The 18,914-nt window shown below is 42.4% G+C and overlaps 1 protein-coding gene across 1 annotated transcript; it reads right to left on the bottom strand.

Moving 5' to 3' along the window:
- Positions 1 to 17,072: 17,072 nt before the first annotated feature.
- LOC110924880 lies at positions 17,073 to 17,711 on the bottom strand. The gene has a single exon (XM_022168859.1). The coding sequence runs from the start codon at positions 17,709 to 17,711 to the stop codon at positions 17,073 to 17,075; it is 639 nt and encodes a 212-aa protein (XP_022024551.1).
- Positions 17,712 to 18,914: the final 1,203 nt, after the last annotated feature.

Genomic DNA, 18,914 nt, shown 5'->3' with positions numbered 1-18,914 from the left:
AGGACACGTTACGTAAAGCCTACGTAACCCAGTATTTGCCATTTGTCTCCCGGGTCGGGAGGACACGTTACGTAAAGCCTACGTAACCCAATACCTTCTACTGTCTTCCGGGTCGGAAGGACACGCTGCGTAAAGCCTACGTAGCCCCCACGCGTACCACTGTCCTCGGGGAAGGGCACGTCACGTAAAGCCTACGTGACCCAGTACGTATTCCTGTTCTCGGTAACGAAGAACACATGGTCGGAAGTTAGTCTAGTAAGTACCACTGATGAGAAGCCCTCATTGGTAAGGATAATCGTGGGAAGCCCCCACCAGTAATATGAGCACAAGGTTTGGGAAGCCCCCACCTTTAGTACACACTAGTATGGGAAGCCCCCACTAGCTAAACTTATGCACTATGTTATGAACTTACTTTCTGTGAACTCGCTCAACTAGTTTGTTGATTATTTGCTGCATGCCTTGCAGGACCTTAGGTACAATATGGAGCTTGCACAGGGAGGAGCAGGTCGTTGTGGGATATGGATCATGAACTTTATCTGAACTTATAACTATTTTGAGATTACATACTATGCTTCCGCTATTTAAACGATGTTTGGGTTTTGAAACATCAATCATGTCATGATGATTTACATTAATTACTTTTATATTAAATGCTATGTTTGATATGATTGATGGCTTGATCCTGGTCAGTCACGCTCCCAAGCGGTGGTATTCCGCGGGTGGATTTTGGGGGTGTGACAGATTGGTATCAGAGCCATTGGTTATAGAGAACTAGGTTTTAATATGGGAAAACGCTTTTATTAAAACCAGACTATAACCAGAACAGTGCTCTCAACGATCCACAACGACGCTTCGCTCCACGTGCAAGACCCGACATCCTAGGTAATAAGGTTTATGTTTATTGCCTGTTTGCTAGAACTGTTTAGAACTTTGCTCGCATTACGATTAGATACACACATGATACTATAGCATGAGAATTCCTACGTGCTTACTCTTTTCTGTCATCGCCCTATTCGCGAACCATTCTTACCTATGCTACTTGTTACAATGAAGATCATGTCTGGAAGAATTAACATGACACAAGCCCAGCTAGAGGCTCTCGTTCAAGCTCAAGTTGCTGCGGCAGTTGCAGCAGCTCAAGCAGGTCAACACGCGCAGCAGCCTGTCTGCACATTCAAGAACTTCATGGACTGTCGTCCAAATTCTTTCAGCGACACCGAGGGGGCAGTGGGACTCCTCCATTGGTTTGAAAAGTTAGAATCAGTATTCGAAATGTGCGAGTGCCCTGAGGCTCGCAAGGTCAAGTTTGCCACTGGCACCTTGGAAGGAATCGCGCTAACCTGGTGGAACGCGCAGGTACAAATTCTGGGGTTGGCAGCTGCTAACGCCACCCCATGGAACGATTTTAAGGAACTCATCAAGCGTGAGTATTGCACGCGTGAAGATATTCACAAGTTGGAAGACGAGCTGTATAATCTGAAAATGGTTGGGTCAGAGATTGAAGCGTATACTAAACGGTCGAATGAGCTGGCCGTTCTGTGTCCAACTATGGTGGACCCTCCATACAAGCGCATTGAGATGTATCTCAAGGGATTGGCACCAGAGATCCAGAGCCATGTTACGTCGGCTAATCTCGATAACATCCAGGAAATCCAGCGTCTCGCTCACCGTATCACAGACCAGGCAGTGGATCAGAATAAACTGCCTAAGCGTGTCAACGCTACTGCTACAGTTACCCCATCAGTTACTCCTGCTACTACCAGCGAAAGCAAAAGAAAGTGGGAAGGAGAGTCTAGTAAAGGTTCAGCATCTGTTCAGCCACAAGCTCAGCAGCAGAAGATTGACCACTATCAGAGTCCCAGTCAGCAATCCTCTGGTGGTCACAGGCAGAGGAGATATCAGGGAAGTCAACCTAAGTGTTACAATTGCCACAGACATCACCACGGCCCGTGTAACAAGGGTCGTTGTCAAAGATGTCTTAAGATGGGTCACGAGGCCAAAGACTGTAGGAGTCCACGGCCTGCGAATCAGAATCAGCAGCCTCAGCAACCAGCTCCACAGAACCAGCAGCAGCAGCAGCAGCCACAGCGTGGAAACCGGGGATGTTTCTAGTGTGGGGCTGAAGGTCATTTCAAACGCGATTGTCCTCAGCTGAACCAGAATCGCAACAACAACAACCAGGGCAACAGGAATAACAACAACGGGGGAAACAACAATAATGGCAACGAGGCTAGGGGACGCGCTTTTGTGCTAGGTCGAGGCGACGCAGTGAACGATCCTAATGTGGTTATGGGTAAGTTTCTCCTCGACAATATTTACGTTACTGTTTTGTTTGATTCGGGTGCGGATACAAGCTATATGTCTGTGAAAATGTGTCAACTGCTAAAACGTGCACCAACACTTTTACCCACCAAACATGTAGTAGAGTTAGCTAACGGTAAAAGTCTAGAAGCCACGCACGTAGTTTAGGGTTGTAATCTTATCCTAGCTGGTCAAGCTTTCTCTATTGATCTCATTCCCATAGTTTTGGGTAGCTTCGACGTCGTGATTGGGATGGATTGGTTATCCCAACACCAGGCAGAAATTTCATGCAGCGAGAAGATAATTCGTATTCCACGTTCTGGTCAAGAACCTCTCGAAGTTCAAGGCGACAAGAGTAGTGCAGTGGTTGGCATCATCTCCTTCTTGAAGGCTCAGAAATGCTTACGTAAGGGTCACACAGCTATTCTGGCACTCGTTACAGACGCATCAACAAAAGAAAAGGAATTGGAGGATATTCCAATTGTACGTGACTTTCCTCAGGTGTTTCCTGAAGACTTACCGGGCTTACCGCCTCATCGTCAGGTCGAATTTCAAATTGAGCTCGCTCCAGGAGCAGCACCCATAGCTCGCGCACCATATCGTCTAGCTCCATCGGAATTGGAGGAACTGTCAAAGCAACTACAAGAGCTCTTGGAAAAGGGCTTCATTCGTCCAAGCTCTTCGCCTTGGGGAGCTCCAGTACTTTTTGTGAAAAAGAAAGACGGTACGTTCAGGATGTGTATCGACTACCGTGAACTCAACAAGGTGACGGTGAAGAACCGTTATCCTCTTCCGCGCATTGACGACTTATTCGACCAGTTGCAAGGGTCGTGCTATTATTCGAAGATAGATTTGAGGTCGGGGTACCATCAGCTGAGAGTCCGGGATGAGGACGTCTCCAAGACAGCCTTCAGAACTCGTTACGGTCACTACGAGTTTCTCGTCATGCCGTTTGGATTAACGAACGCGGCTGCTGTATTTATGGACCTTATGAATAGGGTGTGCAAACCCTATCTCGACAAGTTCGTCATTGTTTTCATCGACGACATTCTGATTTACTCCAAGAGTCAGGAGGAACACGAGCAGCATCTTCGCCTGATATTGGAACTCCTTCGGAAGGAACAGCTGTACGCCAAGCTTTCTAAATGCGACTTCTGGCTTCGTGAAGTCCACTTCTTAGGCCACGTAGTGAACAAGGATGGGATCCATGTCGATCCATCCAAGGTAGATTCGATCAGAAACTGGCCTGCACCACGTACGCCGACAGAAATACGTCAATTCTTGGGTCTGGCAGGTTACTACAGACGGTTTATTAGAGACTTTTCGAAGATTGCTCAGCCGCTTACGTTACTCACACAGAAGGGTGTTACCTATCGCTGGGGAGAACCCCAGGAGACTGCTTTTCAGCACTTAAAGGATAGGCTTTACAGTGCACCTATACTCTCTCTGCCAGAGGGCACAGATGACTTCGTGGTATATTGTGATGCATCCATTCGGGGACTTGGATGTGTGTTAATGCAGCGCGACAAGGTTATCGCTTACGCCTCTCGTCAGCTAAAGATTCACGAACGGAACTACACGACGCACGATTTAGAGCTGGGAGCTGTTGTTTTCGCACTTAAGATATGGCGACACTACCTGTACGGTACCAGGTGCACGATTTACACCGATCACAGGAGTCTCGAGCATATTCTTAAGCAGAAGGATTTGAATATGCGTCAACGACGATGGGTCGAGTTACTAAATGATTACGAATGCGCCATCAAGTACCATCCAGGCAAAGCCAATGTTGTGGCTGATGCCCTCAGTCGAAAAGACACTTTACCTCGGCGCGTGCGAGCGCTACAGCTTACGATTCAGTCTAGCCTTCCAGCACAGATACGAAATGCTCAGGTAGAAGCACTGAAACCCGAAAACATTAAGGCTGAAGCCTTACGCGGTTCACGACAGCAAATGGAACAGAAGGCAGGCGGCGCCTACTATGTAACGGGGCGTATTTGGGTCCCACTTTATGGCGGTCTACGCGAACTTGTAATGGATGAAGCTCACAAGTCTCGCTACTCGGTACATCCAGGGTCGGATAAAATGTACCACGATATCAGCACTACTTATTGGTGGCCTAGCATGAAGGCCCACATTGCTACGTACGTTGGAAAATGCTTGACCTGTGCGAGAGTCAAGGTTGAATATCAGAAACCAGCTGGCCTACTTCAGCAGCCTAAGATACCTCAATGGAAATGGGAAGAAATTTCCATGGATTTTGTTACAGGCCTACCTAGATCCCAGCGTGGGAATGATACCATATGGGTGATCGTGGATCGACTCACCAAGTCTGCACACTTCCTACCTATAAAGGAAACGGATAAGTTCTCCACTCTCGCAGACGTCTATCTTAAAGAAGTTGTCTCGAGGCACGGGGTGCCCACATCTATCATTTCGGATCGTGATGCACGATTCACGTCAGAGCTATGGCAAGCGATGCATAAATCCTTCGGCTCACGGCTAGACATGAGCACAGCATACCACCCTCAGACGGATGGGCAGTCTGAGCGTACGATCCAAACTCTCGAAGACATGCTTAGAGCATGCGTCATTGACTTCGGCAACAGCTGGGAAAAGCACCTCCCTTTGGTGGAGTTCTCGTATAATAATAGTTATCACACCAGCATTCAAGCCGCTCCATTCGAGGCATTGTACGGGCGTAAATGCCGGTCACCTCTCTGTTGGGCAGAGGTGGGGGATAGTCAGATCACGGGTCCAGAGATTGTAGTGGACGCCACAGAAAAGATTGCACAGATACGACAACGCATGGCGGCAGCACGCGACCGTCAGAAAGCCTACGCGGACAAGCGTAGAAAGCCTTTGGAATTTCAGGTCGGGGACCGGGTTTTATTGAAAGTCTCACCCTGGAAGGGTGTGGTACGTTTTGGCAAACGGGGCAAACTGAATCCGCGGTACGTCGGACCATTCAAAATCATAGAAAAGGTTGGCAAAGTAGCCTACAAGTTGAACCTACCAGCTGAACTCGGGGCAGTTCACAATGTCTTTCATGTATCGAACTTAAAGAAGTGCCTATCAGATGAAACCCTCATCATTCCTTTTAAGGAACTCACTATCGACGAGCGGTTGCAGTTCGTCGAGGAACCAGTTGAAATCACGGACCGGGATGTGAAGGTCCTCAAAAACAAGAGAATCCCTCTTGTTCGAGTTCGTTGGAACTCCAAACGTGGCCCAGAGTACACCTGGGAACGCGAAGACAGGATGACAGAAAAGTACCCCCAGTTATTCGAAACCAATGCAACCACTACTGAGGCTGAAGCTACTACTTCGGAATTTCGGGACGAAATTCCAGATCAACGGGGGGAGGATGTGACATCCCAGGAAAACCAGTGAACGCTATAACTTACCTAGCTCCCTCAGTGAGTGCATGCCAAATTTCGGGACGAAATTTCCAATTAGTTGGGGATAATGTGACAACTCGAACTTTAGACTTGCTTTGATGTAACGTTATGTGCTTATAAGAACTGAATTATATGATTTTAAATGAATGTTTGTTTATGTGCATTATGTGTGTATGTATGTTATGTGTTGCACGAGCCCAAACTACACAAACCGATCACACAAGCCCATTCCGGGCCACACCTTGTTCGCGGATCCAATAGGCAGCCGAGTGGGCTCGGCCCACTCCCCACTCGCAAACACCAAAACCAAGGGTAAGGGTTGATTCTCATTGTTGTTACAATTTTCATAACACACACAAACCCTATTTGCTCTCTATCTCTCTCTCTCGGTTGCTTGGAACCCGACGGCAAGAACATCCTCTACTCGGATCACCTTCTTTTCCTTCTTTAATCCGGTTAGTGATTATGTTATTGGTTGTGTGTTATTGTTTGTATGTTGATAATTGCTTGATACCCGAAGGATTCTTGTTAACATGTTGTTTATGATAATAGTTATTATTGATTGTGAACCGGCTGCATGATTATTGAATTGGATTGGTCCGGATGTCGTTTGATAACCGGCTGTGATTAAAGAATTAGGTGGCATGTTAGTATGATGATATGATTATGATTCGGTTTAGTTTTGATGCTGTTCTTGAACATGATATGAACAGGTTGAATGTGTTTTGAAACTGATTAAATTATGAGTTTGATCTGATTTCCGAAACTGCCAAACTTGTTTGCTGAATTTACGGAAGTGATTGGGATTGAATTTAGGAAATCAGGAAATCAGTTACACACTGGGTTGCGACTCAGATTGCGAGTCGAAACCTCACGGTCACGACTCGAGACCACAACAGCACAAGCCGAGACCATGGTTGCGAGTCCCGTTGCGACTCGTAACCGGACCATGATGAGCCGAAATCACCATTGCGACTCGCAACCTCCTGTTGCGACTCGTAATCTCCTGCTGTGACTCGTAACTCCCGGTTGCGACTCGAGATCGCCGGTTGCGACTCGAGATCGCCGGTTGCGACTCGAGATCGCCGGTTGCGACTCGAGACCACCTTTGCACGTACATCTGTTTGGGCCTACACTGTCACGGGCCCAACCGTTTGGGCCAAATGTTTGAATTTGTGAACTGTTTGTTATTGGACTAGTATGCGTTTACCATTTGGGCCGGGTTATGCTGGGCCAGGGTTAGCACGCACAAGTATGCTCTTGACTGCTAATTGGACTGCTTATCTGTTTGGGCCGACTACTTGGGCCGACTACTTGGACTCGTTACATGATTTGGACTGCTAATACGTTTATGTGATTTGCCATGATCATACTTGATACCATACGTGATACAAACGTGCTATATACGAACCTGACTTGCATAATAACCATGATAGGACGTGGTTGACCAGTTACTAGCTTAACTATATTCCTTGTGTATCTGCCGAGCAAACCAAGGTGAGTTCACACAGCCAAGGCATGGGATTCCCGGGTTGGGAATTGGGTTGGATATGTTGATATTGAAAGAGTTACTCGTACTTACGCATTCTCTAGACTATAGACCATCGTCCTCAGGTTAGTCAGGACACGTTACGTAAAGCCTACGTAACCCAGTATTTGCCATTTGTCTCCCGGGTCGGGAGGACACGTTACGTAAAGCCTACGTAACCCAATACCTTCTACTGTCTTCCGGGTCGGAAGGACACGCTGCGTAAAGCCTACGTAGCCCCCACGCGTACCACTGTCCTCGGGGAAGGGCACGTCACGTAAAGCCTACGTGACCCAGTACGTATTCCTGTTCTCGGTAACGAAGAACACATGGTCGGAAGTTAGTCTAGTAAGTACCACTGATGAGAAGCCCTCATTGGTAAGGATAATCGTGGGAAGCCCCCACCAGTAATATGAGCATAAGGTTTGGGAAGCCCCCACCTTTAGTACACACTAGTATGGGAAGCCCCCACTAGCTAAACTTATGCACTATGTTATGAACTTACTTTCTGTGAACTCGCTCAACTAGTTTGTTGATTATTTGCTGCATGCCTTGCAGGACCTTAGGTACAATATGGAGCTTGCACAGGGAGGAGCAGGTCGTTGTGGGATATGGATCATGAACTTTATCTGAACTTATAACTATTTTGAGATTACATACTATGCTTCCGCTATTTAAACGATGTTTGGGTTTTGAAACATCAATCATGTCATGATGATTTACATTAATTACTTTTATATTAAATGCTATGTTTGATATGATTGATGGCTTGATCCTGGTCAGTCACGCTCCCAAGCGGTGGTATTCCGCGGGTGGATTTTGGGGGTGTGACAGTAATCCTCCTTAGTCAGCATTGGATTCCCGATCCGACCTGCAACAAAATTTCCATAAGATTCTAAAACAGTTCCCAACAAAGACATGTGGCTTTTAGCAATTTCTTCTGTGTAATCTTGATCATCCTCAAGATTCAAAACAATGTTGCACTGTAATTTTCTCCCATTCTTTGTTGTTGCCAAATTCGGATCAAATGATGGATATGAAGAAAAACTTGTTTTGCTGCTTGATCCTTTAGATGAACCACTTGATGAACCCTTTGCATTGAATGCAGTTTCAACTTTCGGTGACATGTTTATCTTGTCATTCAATCCTGCTTTGTAGTACAAACTGATGTCTTGTTCACCATCAAACACTTTCATTATTGAAATTTTTATCTGTTCCATTTCCTGTGCTTCAAGCTTCTCAATGAACTTGCTCAGTGTTAGATTGTTGAAACCTTTTTTGTTTCTTAGCATCATCAAGTATGTACCCCAAGTCTCATGTGGTAATGCATCAGCCAGTTTCTCAATCAACTCTTCATTCTCTTTGATAATGCTAGCCCTCTTCATGTTCACCAATAAATTGAAGTATCTTTCAATTATCTGCTTTGTGCTTTCATTTTTCAAACCATGAAATAAATCAAACTCTTTTTTCAGAAGTGATTTCTTGTTTTTGATCATCTCTTGGCTTCCAACAAACTTAGATCGCAATGCTTTCCAAATCGAATATGCACTCCTAGTGTGTTGCAGTAAAACCATAATATCCTCTTTGACTGCCTGTTGCAGTAAGCTGATCATCATCTTTTCATTTTTGTATTTCTTTTTCTCCTTGGCACCAAGATCTTTGATAGCAATCACCTCATCATCATCATTTGTTAGTCTAACGTATTTCGTTTCAATACATTCCCAAGCATCTAGATAGTTTGCTTGCACCCAGTTCTCAAAACGTTCTTCCCAACTCTTATACTCCTCGATGTTCATGAGTTTGGGCGGTTTTTGCATAGTTCCCATTTCGTTTTCCAACATCGTCTGCTGAGCAACTGTGACCGGGGTAGCAAAAGCGTTATAAAATTCCTCTGCCATGTTTCGGTTTTCAAGATATTTCTTAAACAGTTCGTTCAAGCGAAATAATAAACTTCAAACGAAATAACAATCTCAAGCGAAATCCCTGTTCAAACGGAATCAGTTCATTCAAGCGAAATCTCCTTTCAAGCGAAATACACTTTCGAGCGAAATAGCACCTTGAAGCGTAATCACCAAGTAAGTTCAAGCGAGATACCAGATTCAAGCGAAATCAGGACAAATTCCAAGCGGAATACCGGTTTCAAGCAGAATCAACAGAACTTTCAAGCGGAATATGGTTTTCAAGCGGAATCAACAAACTAATTTTGCTTGAAATGCTGCTGATGTCATCATTCTCTCGCTGATTTTCAAGCGGAATAACAAAATTTGTCAGTTTTAGATCGATTTTAGGCCTAAAACTTTCAAGGCTTTGTTAAAACATGATTACGTGTATTATGTGTGAAAATGAGCCAATTTTAATCGTGAAAAGTTTTTCAATTTGAAAAAGAAGGTGTAGAAATCAGAATTAGCAGCTGAATTGGTATGAACTCTTCCTCCTGAGCTCTGATACCACTTGTAGGATCGTTTTTGGACCCGAACGAGTCGATCAGAAGAGTTTATCTCAATACGAAAGGCGGAAACAGTCGTATCAAGTTCAATTCAGCAAGATTTACACTTTAAACTGTCGTATTATTGATAAGATGACGTTATACAGCGAGACGACACTTCAGCAGCACTTCGTGGCTGAAACCGGAAAACTTATATGAGATTTCGCTTGAACTGGCATATATATAGCCATTGAGATTCCGCTTGAACATGACATGTTCATTTCAAGCGGAATTAACAACTTTGATTCAAGCGGAATCAACATTTTAGTTCGAGCGGAATTAGAAACATTCTGATTTCGCTTGAAATTGACCTAATGTCATTTCAAGCGGAATCACCACTAATTCATACTTTCTTGATTTTCGTGCCCTGATCTAACTAGTTCTATAAAAGTCTCGATACAAGACGAAGTCGACAGACGCATGCACCAACAATAAAGCCTACCAGCACATCACTCTGGAGTCAGACCATTTCAATATTGGTCTTACATGAGTCAGCCTTAATCCACATAGTGAAGTTATTTAATTTCCCGGTTTGTAGCCAAGGCATGGCAAAACAAAGACCTATTTTTGTATTTTTCCTGATTTTTTAATGTTTTTGTATTTTTCTGATTTTTTAATGTTATTGTATTTTTCTGAGACTATATCCCCCTAAATTTTTTTCTTAAAATGAAAGAAAAAAACTATTTTAAGAAACAAATTTACAGGAACGAAGAAAAATATTTTTATGTGACCGCGGTCAATCCTCGAATTCGACCATTTTGAGAAGTTCGAGAAGAGCAAGAAAACGTGCTTTATCAACCTGTTTTGTAAAAATATGTGCGACATTGTCGTAAGTATGAACTTGTTCCATTTTAATTAAACCCTGGTTGAACGAATCACGAATAAAGTGAATTTTTATGGCAATGTGCTTGGTTTTTGAAAAATACACCGGATTTTTCACTATTTGTAGTCTACCAGCTGGTGTTGAATCCAGATAACCTGTGAGCAGCAGGCTGAAGCGGCCACGTATTACGCTTCTGCAGTAGACAGAGAGACAGTTTGCTGCTTCTTGCATTGCCAGGAGATGAGGCGATCCCCCAGAAACTGGCATCCTGCTGACGTAGACTTCATGTCTTGACCAGTACCTCCAAAATTGCTGTCAGAAAAAGCACACAAATCAAATGGAGATTCTGTTCAATACAAAAGACCAAGCCGAGGCCTGACCTTAAGGTATTGAAAGATTCTCTGAACAGCTTTTAAATGAGAAAGTTTAGGATTAGTTTGATATCGAGCACACTGACACACAGCGTACATGATATCCGGTCTACTGGCTGTTAAGTACATCAACGAGCCCATCATCGACCGGTAAAATGTAGCATCGATAGCTTCCCCTTCTGTATCTTCAGTCATCACTGGTCTTTCTGCAATAGGAGTGTTTGCAGGTTTTACATCTTGAAATTTGAATTTAGCATGAATATCATCAACATATTTTCCCTGATGGATGAGAATTCCTTTGGAATCCTGTCGAATCTGCAGACCCAGAAAGAAATTCATTTCTCCCAATGCTCTCATTTCGAATTGCTTCTTCATCACTTCTTCAAATTCCTTGCACAGTGCATCATTAGGGGATCCGAAGATGATGTCGTCCACATAGATTTGCACTAAGATTTGATCCTTTCCCACTTTTCAAATGAATAGTGTCTGATCAATCACACCCCGAGTGTGTCCATGGGCGAGCAAATGCTCTGTCAAAGTAGCATACCAAGCGCGAGGGGCCCGGTGTAACCCGTATAACGCCTTATCAAGCTTATACACGTGACGGGGGACACTGTTTGTTCACAAAACCCGGTGGCTGTGAAACATAGATCTCTTCCTTTACTTTGCCGTAGAGAAACGCCGCCTTGAAATCCATTTGATAGACCTTGAATCCCATGTAGGAGGCATATGCTAGAAAGATTCTGATCGTCTCCAGTAGAGCCACGGGAGCATACACTTCATCGTAGTCAAGGCCTTCTATCTGTCTAAACCCTTGGATAACCAGTCTTGCTTTGTTTCTGACAATCACTCCGCTATCATCTCTCTTACTGCGATAGACCCATCTAGTTCCGAGTGACTTTTTTCCAGCAGGTAGAGAAACTAACTTCCATACTTTCAGTTTCTCAAACTGATTCAGCTCATCCTGCATCGCATCTACCCAGCTAGGTTCCAAAAGAGTCGCATCAGTTGTCTTTGGCTCGATTTGAGAGATGAAACATGAAAACAAACAGTTGTTGATAATTCCTGACTGACTTCTAGTCAACACTCCTTCGTCTACTGGTCCAATCACATTTTCGATAGGATGATCACGTTGGACACTAACAGGAATAGCAATTTCTGGTGCAGTTCCAGTTGGAGAAACATTCGTTAAGTGATCAGCTACTAACTCAGTTTGGTCAGTGACTTGCTCTTCTTCTGCACCATTTGCGACAAACTCTTCAGGAATGGGACCACCATACATGTCATTTTGATCAATGGGTATGTCCTCCTCATCAGAAGAGTCCAACCCCTCCCCTTCATCATTAAGAATGTCAGAATAATCTGGAGCCACTTGAACCTCAGCTGCAGATGTTGAAGATGAGACTGCAGATATGTGATCCCCCACAGCTGTAGAATCCCCCTTAAATTCAACATCCCCCTCTTCTTCAGCATTATGAGGAACAATTGAGGGTCGAGCGGTGACATTAGTTGTACCAGAAGTACCTGCCTGAGTAACAGGAGGATCATCAAGAATATCAAAGGATTTGAATAAATAGGCATAATTATAAAGAGTAAATGGCCCGTTTCCAGCATCTGTCTGATTTTCTTTAAGCCACCGCACATCATAAGACTCAATGATTTGTCTAGTCTTCTTGTTGTACACTCTGTATGCCGTTTTGTTTTCATGAGCAGCCTTCCCAGCATATCCAAAGAAGTAGCATTCATCTCCCCTAGCGTCAAACTTTGGTATGGATTCCAGGTGTAAAAGCATGCATGGACACCCGAAAGCTCTAAAATGCCCCATGTATGGTTTTTCGCCAAACGGTACTTCATGAGGCGTCTTCATGCGTGCTTTGTTAATAGCAACCTTGTTTTGAACATAGCACACAGTATTAATGGCCTCTTCCCAGAAGAAAACTGGAAGTTTTGAATCACAAAGCATAGTGTGAGCTGCTTCAATCAGAGTTCTATTCCTTCTTTCAGCAACTCCATTTTGCTGAGGAGTTCTAGCAGCACTGTACTATCAAGCGATTCCCTTCTCAGCACAGAAGAAATTTAACTCAGCATTCTTGAATTCGGTTCCATTGTCGCTTCGAATCCCTTTCACTTTCTTGCCAGTTTGATTCTCCATAAAGATTAATTCTGCAGTCTCACTTTTGTTAACTAAGAAGAAAACCCAAGTAAAACGTGAGTAATCATCAGTAATAACGAGATAGCAAGACTTTCCAGACAGGCTGAGCACATTCACTGGACCAAAGAGATCCATGTGAAGAAGCTGCATCACACTGTTAATAGTGTTTACAGTTTTGGGAAAGTATGGTTTTCGATGTTGTTTACCCTTTGCACAAGAATCACATTTTTCAAAAGTTATGAAGTCTTTTACAGGTAGATCCCTTACCAACCCTATTTTTGCAAGACGATTTAGATTTTTCACATTAGAATGTCCTAAACGACGATGCCACAGCATAGCATTGTGCCCAGAGATTTTGATAAACAAACAGGCAACACCTTCAGTGGGAGGTTTATTCATGTCAATGACATAAGCGTTGCCTTTTCGTTCAGATTTCAACAAAATCCATTCGTTAGGAATGACCATTCCTGGTTTCAGAATAAGACAGTGTTTATCAGTGAAATGAGTTGAGTAACCGTTGTCGCATATCTGAGCAACAATAAGCAGACTGTGCTTCAACTCAGGGACGTAGTTGACATCTTTGAAACAGAGATCACCATTCTTGACTGTGTCTCTTTGTGTGATCTTTCCTTTCTCGCCACCCTCAAAAGCGACATATCCTTTATTAAATTCTTCAAGATCAGAAAGTTGGGATAGATCGCCAGTCATATGCCTAGAACAGCCACTGTCAATGACCCAAAGTCGAATGACAGCCCTCCAGAGCCGTTCCTGCACATTACTCGGGTTTAGTTAGAGTTCGGTACCCAAGCCATAGTTGTGGTGGGTACACCCTGTGCATTAACAAAAGTTACATGCATCCAAATCAACTTTTCTTTAGAGTAGATAGGTGTATTATTGATGCACCATGATATTGGAGAGTTGTTTGGAACATTATTCTTGGGTTTCCAAACTCGCCTAGAACTTTCCAATTTCTTGGATGCTTTAGGTGAAGCAGAGTTAGAGTTTTGAATACAATTGTTTGAGTTCATTCTCATTTGTTTAGCTTTGTTCCAATCTCCATCAGAAGGTTTCATTTTGGAGTTCAGCTTCCTAACAGGTGTAGATTTTGAAGTCTTTTCCTGTTTTGGATGCTTGACATTCCTTTTTGGAGCCTTCTGATGCTCTCCCCTTTTTAGTTTATCAGGACGATGCTGACAATTTCTTGCAATATGTCCAGCAATTCCAATTGTGTAACATATTTGTCGTCTCAGTTGTGGTTTTGCTGGACATCCATCAGACTTTGCAGAACCTGAGGGCTTGTGTGGTTCTTGAGATGCAAACTAGACATGTTTAGATTTGTCTTTAGAAATGGAATGATGTTTAGTTTGCTTATTTGGTCTTGATTTTGGAGGAACATATTTAGCTTCGTTACCTCCTTTAGTCTGTTTTACCAAAAGATTTTTAGATTTATCAACTTTATTAGGCAAATCAACTGAATTCAAATCCACACAAATAGAACCAAAATAAATGTCAGAACATTCATCGCTCTTTAAAACAGAGCCCACACAATTCAAAGCATCAGAAGAAATTGAAATATTGTTTGATTTTTCAGAAATTAAAGAATTTTTTTTCTGAATTTTATTTTTCAAAACAACGTCGTCCTCATCATCTCCATCTACCCAATCTTCAATAATTACTTGGTCTGCATTTGAAGCAACAGGGTTAGTATCATTAATTTTCTCATAAACATTTTCACTTGATGTTGCAGAATTGTTCTCAGCATCTTGTTACACACTTGGTTCTGAAAAATCAGAATTCTTTTCTTTTGAACATTCAGCAGGGGCTTCTGTGGTTGCGTTACCATTCAACTCAACAGATGCTCCTGTTGTTGTTTCTGATTCTTCTTTAATCGAATTTGAATCAACAGTTTCAGATGATTCATTTGTTGATTCCACTGAAGCAACTGACTCTGAATTATCACAGTCAATCCTTTCATGGGAGTCACTATTTGAATCAGATGAAACTATTAATTCAGTTTGAGATGCCTCTGCTTCCTCAGGTGAAGCACTGTTGACACTAAGTGATTCGCCCATTTCTAATTTCTCAGAAGTGGATGTTTCAGAAGTATCGCAAGGTGTGTCAAATGACGAAGCAGATTTAGCTTGTTTGCTCTTATTAAACTCTTTCACAAACTCAGTCAAACCTCTTAACATGGCAAACTCGATGTTATCTACATTAACGCTGGATTCTTTTGTTTCAGGCTCTTTTGTGACACATTCATTTTCAAAAAGTTGCTTTGACTCACATGATTCCTGTCCTTTCAACACTTGAAAATGTTTATCAACACTTGCGTTTTTATCACAATTTAAAGTTTCAGTGTGAATTAAAACATTTTCTGACTTAACAAACGTTTGAATGTAGGCCTGTTTCTCTAAAATGATTTCAGTATTATCAGGCCTGGTAATTTTTATTTTTCGAGGCTTGACAGGCTCAGACTTTCTATCTTCTGGTTTCCGTATTCCATCTTAGGCAAATTGTCTATCTCCTCTTCAGTCATAGGAATTGAGGAATAGTTATGGTTGTATGGTGGGGGTATAGCCGCAAAACCCAACCCCTTATTCCTCATTTCCTTTTTGCTATACTTTAACTGTTGATTTATCATTTTCTCGACCTTTTCGTTTGAAACATCAAATTTTTTGAAATTAAATTATGTATTTTCGAAAGTCGATTTTAAGTCGTTTAATTCAACAGTTATTTTTTCAGATAGCTCCTTGAAGTGGAGATATCGACATTTTGCTTCGCTTAGATCACTATGCAACTTTCGAATTTCACGTTTTTGAGCCTCTACCATTTCCTTATACCCGTCCAGTTTCTTTTTAACTTTGTAGCTACTAGATCTGGTACATTGAAGTTGCATAGTAAGCGATTGGGCCTGTTCTTTAAAACCTTTTACTTTCTCTCTACATTTTACAGTACAACAAACATCATCTACAAATACCTCAGCCTCAGAAGGAGTGCAGTCATTCATTTGAGCCATGAGGGCATGATAAATCATTTCCTCATCATCTTCAACAGCCAAATCAGCATCTTCTTTCACTACTGCCATGAGAGCTTGATTTTGTTGGTACAAGGTGTCTGTAGTAATCTGCAGATCATTCATCTGTTGACTCCAGTCAAATCCCCCTCCTTCCTGAATCACCAATGCATTTCCAGAAGTTCCAATTGGTTCAGCAACTTGAGTTCTGGCAGTAGTGTTTGAGGGTGAACCTTGAGTGGGACGAGTAACAGTGATGTTTGAAGTTGAAACAACATTTTGAGCTTGTCGAGCTGCTGAACTAACAGTGACAGTAACATTTGGATCAGCTCTTTCCCTCTTTGGCTATTTGCACTCTCTAACATAGTGCCCAGGCTCATGGCAGTTGTAACACCGAAGCTTAGCCTTATTCCAACCAATCTCACCATCAATTTTGTCCCAAGTTCCTTTACCGGTTTTCTTCATGAAATTTCTGGCACGAAACACTGCCATGGCCATTTGCCAAGTGATATCCATCTCTTCAACATCATCGGGATGGACTTCCAACAGTTCAGCAGAATCGATGTTGTTCTTTACCCTTCCAGCAATAAAAGCATGATGACAGTTCATGACCCCTATCATGAAAGCCATAGCTTGATCAAAATCCTTTGATGTAGCAATTGAGGAGTTTGTAGCCGCAAAAGCAGTGGTAATATTCGAAAGAAATTGTGTGGGTGTGAGAGCAGATGGATTAGTGGGCTGTGCAACAGACAGAGTTTGGTTAACGTGTTGAGTAGCAGCGGGAAAGTAGCCGGATTGGTTAACAAAAGTTCCAAGATTAACAGGAAGTGGCACAGTAGAAGGTCCTGTGAGTGTGATCTTTCCTTGCTGAGACATCAAGGCACTGTTAGTCAACACACCTGCGTTGTTGTAACTTACAGCGTGGTTGTAGAGCCTTTGTTTGTCATCCATTTCATAAGACTTTAGCAAAGAAATCAGCTCAGAGAGAGTCATTCTAGCTAAATCCCTGGTCTTTTGATGAGAGTCACATTTGTATCCCAATTTCTTGGAAGAGCATTGAGCAGTTTCTTGTTAATGACATTTTTTTCAAGGCTGATATCATGAGTTTTCATATCACTAACCAAGGCAACAAATCTTTGGATTTGATTTTCCAATGTTGCCCCTGGGAAGTGATTGAACAGGTTGAACTTCTGGGTAAGCATTTCTCTTCGACTTTCCTTCATCTCTTCATTTCCCTCATAGATGGCCAGCAGAGCATCCCACATTTCCTTACCAGTTTTGCAATCATGAACTCCAATGTCAACTTCTGGGGCAAGAGCAGAGTGCAGCATAGCAAGAGCTTTGTTATCAACATCATGTTTTTCACGTTCCTCGTCAGTAAACATAGCCTTGGGCTTAGGAGCAGTTGTTCCATCAGCATCGTTCACAACATAGGTGATTGTAGTAGGTCCATTGCAGATGGACCTCCACGCCTTTGGATCCTTGATCCTCATATACTGAATGAACCTGAACTTCCCTTGTGAAATGGATCCCCCAGAAATGAGCCTGGGAACCCTATTATTAGTTCCAATAATGTTATCTAGATCCTGGTTAATAGCAGCAGTTTCAGTCAATCCCAATTGATTAGTTTGAGCCATTTCTGAAAAAAACAGTTGAATGTATGAGTAACACGTAATATTAAATGTAAAGACTAACTGAATATCACTAATGATTACAATACAGTTCAAACAATAATTCAGATGATTCAAAATATAATTTAAGATTCAACAGTTCAGTTGAAACAGTCCACGAGCTCAAACAGTCCAGTCCACATGAATAGGTCCAATCCCAGTCGCACAAGATGAATCGCACAAGACACCTTCTAGCTGAACCTTTGTCAATCGCACAAGTTACTATGATCTCTTTGATCGCACAAGACCGATCGCACAAGTTGAATTGTACAAGACTTCTTCAGTTGAACCCTTTGCCAATCGCACAAGATGTTATAACCCCTTTCAATGTGAACCTCTCGTGTCGCACAAGAAGTCCAGTCGCACAAGTTCACTGACAGCAGTTCAAAAGCAACAGTGGAGCGCATAATATTTTCTCAATCGCACAAGATGTCCCCAATCGTACAAGAATAGATCAAACCCAACTTTCCAAACTTTCTGCAAACACAGTCAACTTGCACAAAAATAGATCAAACCCAAAAGTTTTTTTTTTCAAAAATTCTGGTGATTAATTGATGAAAACGAAGCACAAGAACCCAAAAATTTCAAGATTTTTAACAAAACTTTCAGCCAAAAATCTATGTGTATACTAAAAATCTTTCAATTTCAACAAGCCAAAGATTTAATCACAAAAATCAATAATTGAAGTTTTTTTTTTTGATATCTAAATCAATTGGTTTTCACGAGAATTTAAACCAAAATAGATCAATTTTTCAGATTAAAACAACCCTTTTGTTTCACAGTTGTTTAATCATGATTTCGAACCAACAGAAAACCACGTTAAAATCAGTGTTTGTGCTACAACTTGGATAGATATTCAGATGCAAATACACAGATTTTCAGCAAGAAAAATAGACAACTCGAAATCCCAATAACCCAACCAACAGTCGACAAAAATAGATCTATAAGATAAAATCGAAACACATCCGAAAAACAGACCTTTCTTGTCGAGCTTAAACACGGTCAGCAGCAAAAAACAGCCTTCAATCTTCAAGATATCTGATCCAACCGAGCCTTCGTGAGACTACTTAGGCTCTGATACCAATTGTAAGTCCAGGAACAATACAATCGAATATCAAACACCAAACAAGTAGCGGAAATACAAGCAAGATGTCGAAGATTGAAAAGCAA

This window comes from Helianthus annuus, chromosome 17, assembly GCF_002127325.2.
Source record: "Helianthus annuus cultivar XRQ/B chromosome 17, HanXRQr2.0-SUNRISE, whole genome shotgun sequence".
Lineage (NCBI taxonomy): Eukaryota > Viridiplantae > Streptophyta > Magnoliopsida > Asterales > Asteraceae > Helianthus > Helianthus annuus.
The sequence above is the reverse complement of the archived record's forward strand: the minus strand, read 5'-3'. Positions and strand labels throughout refer to the sequence as shown.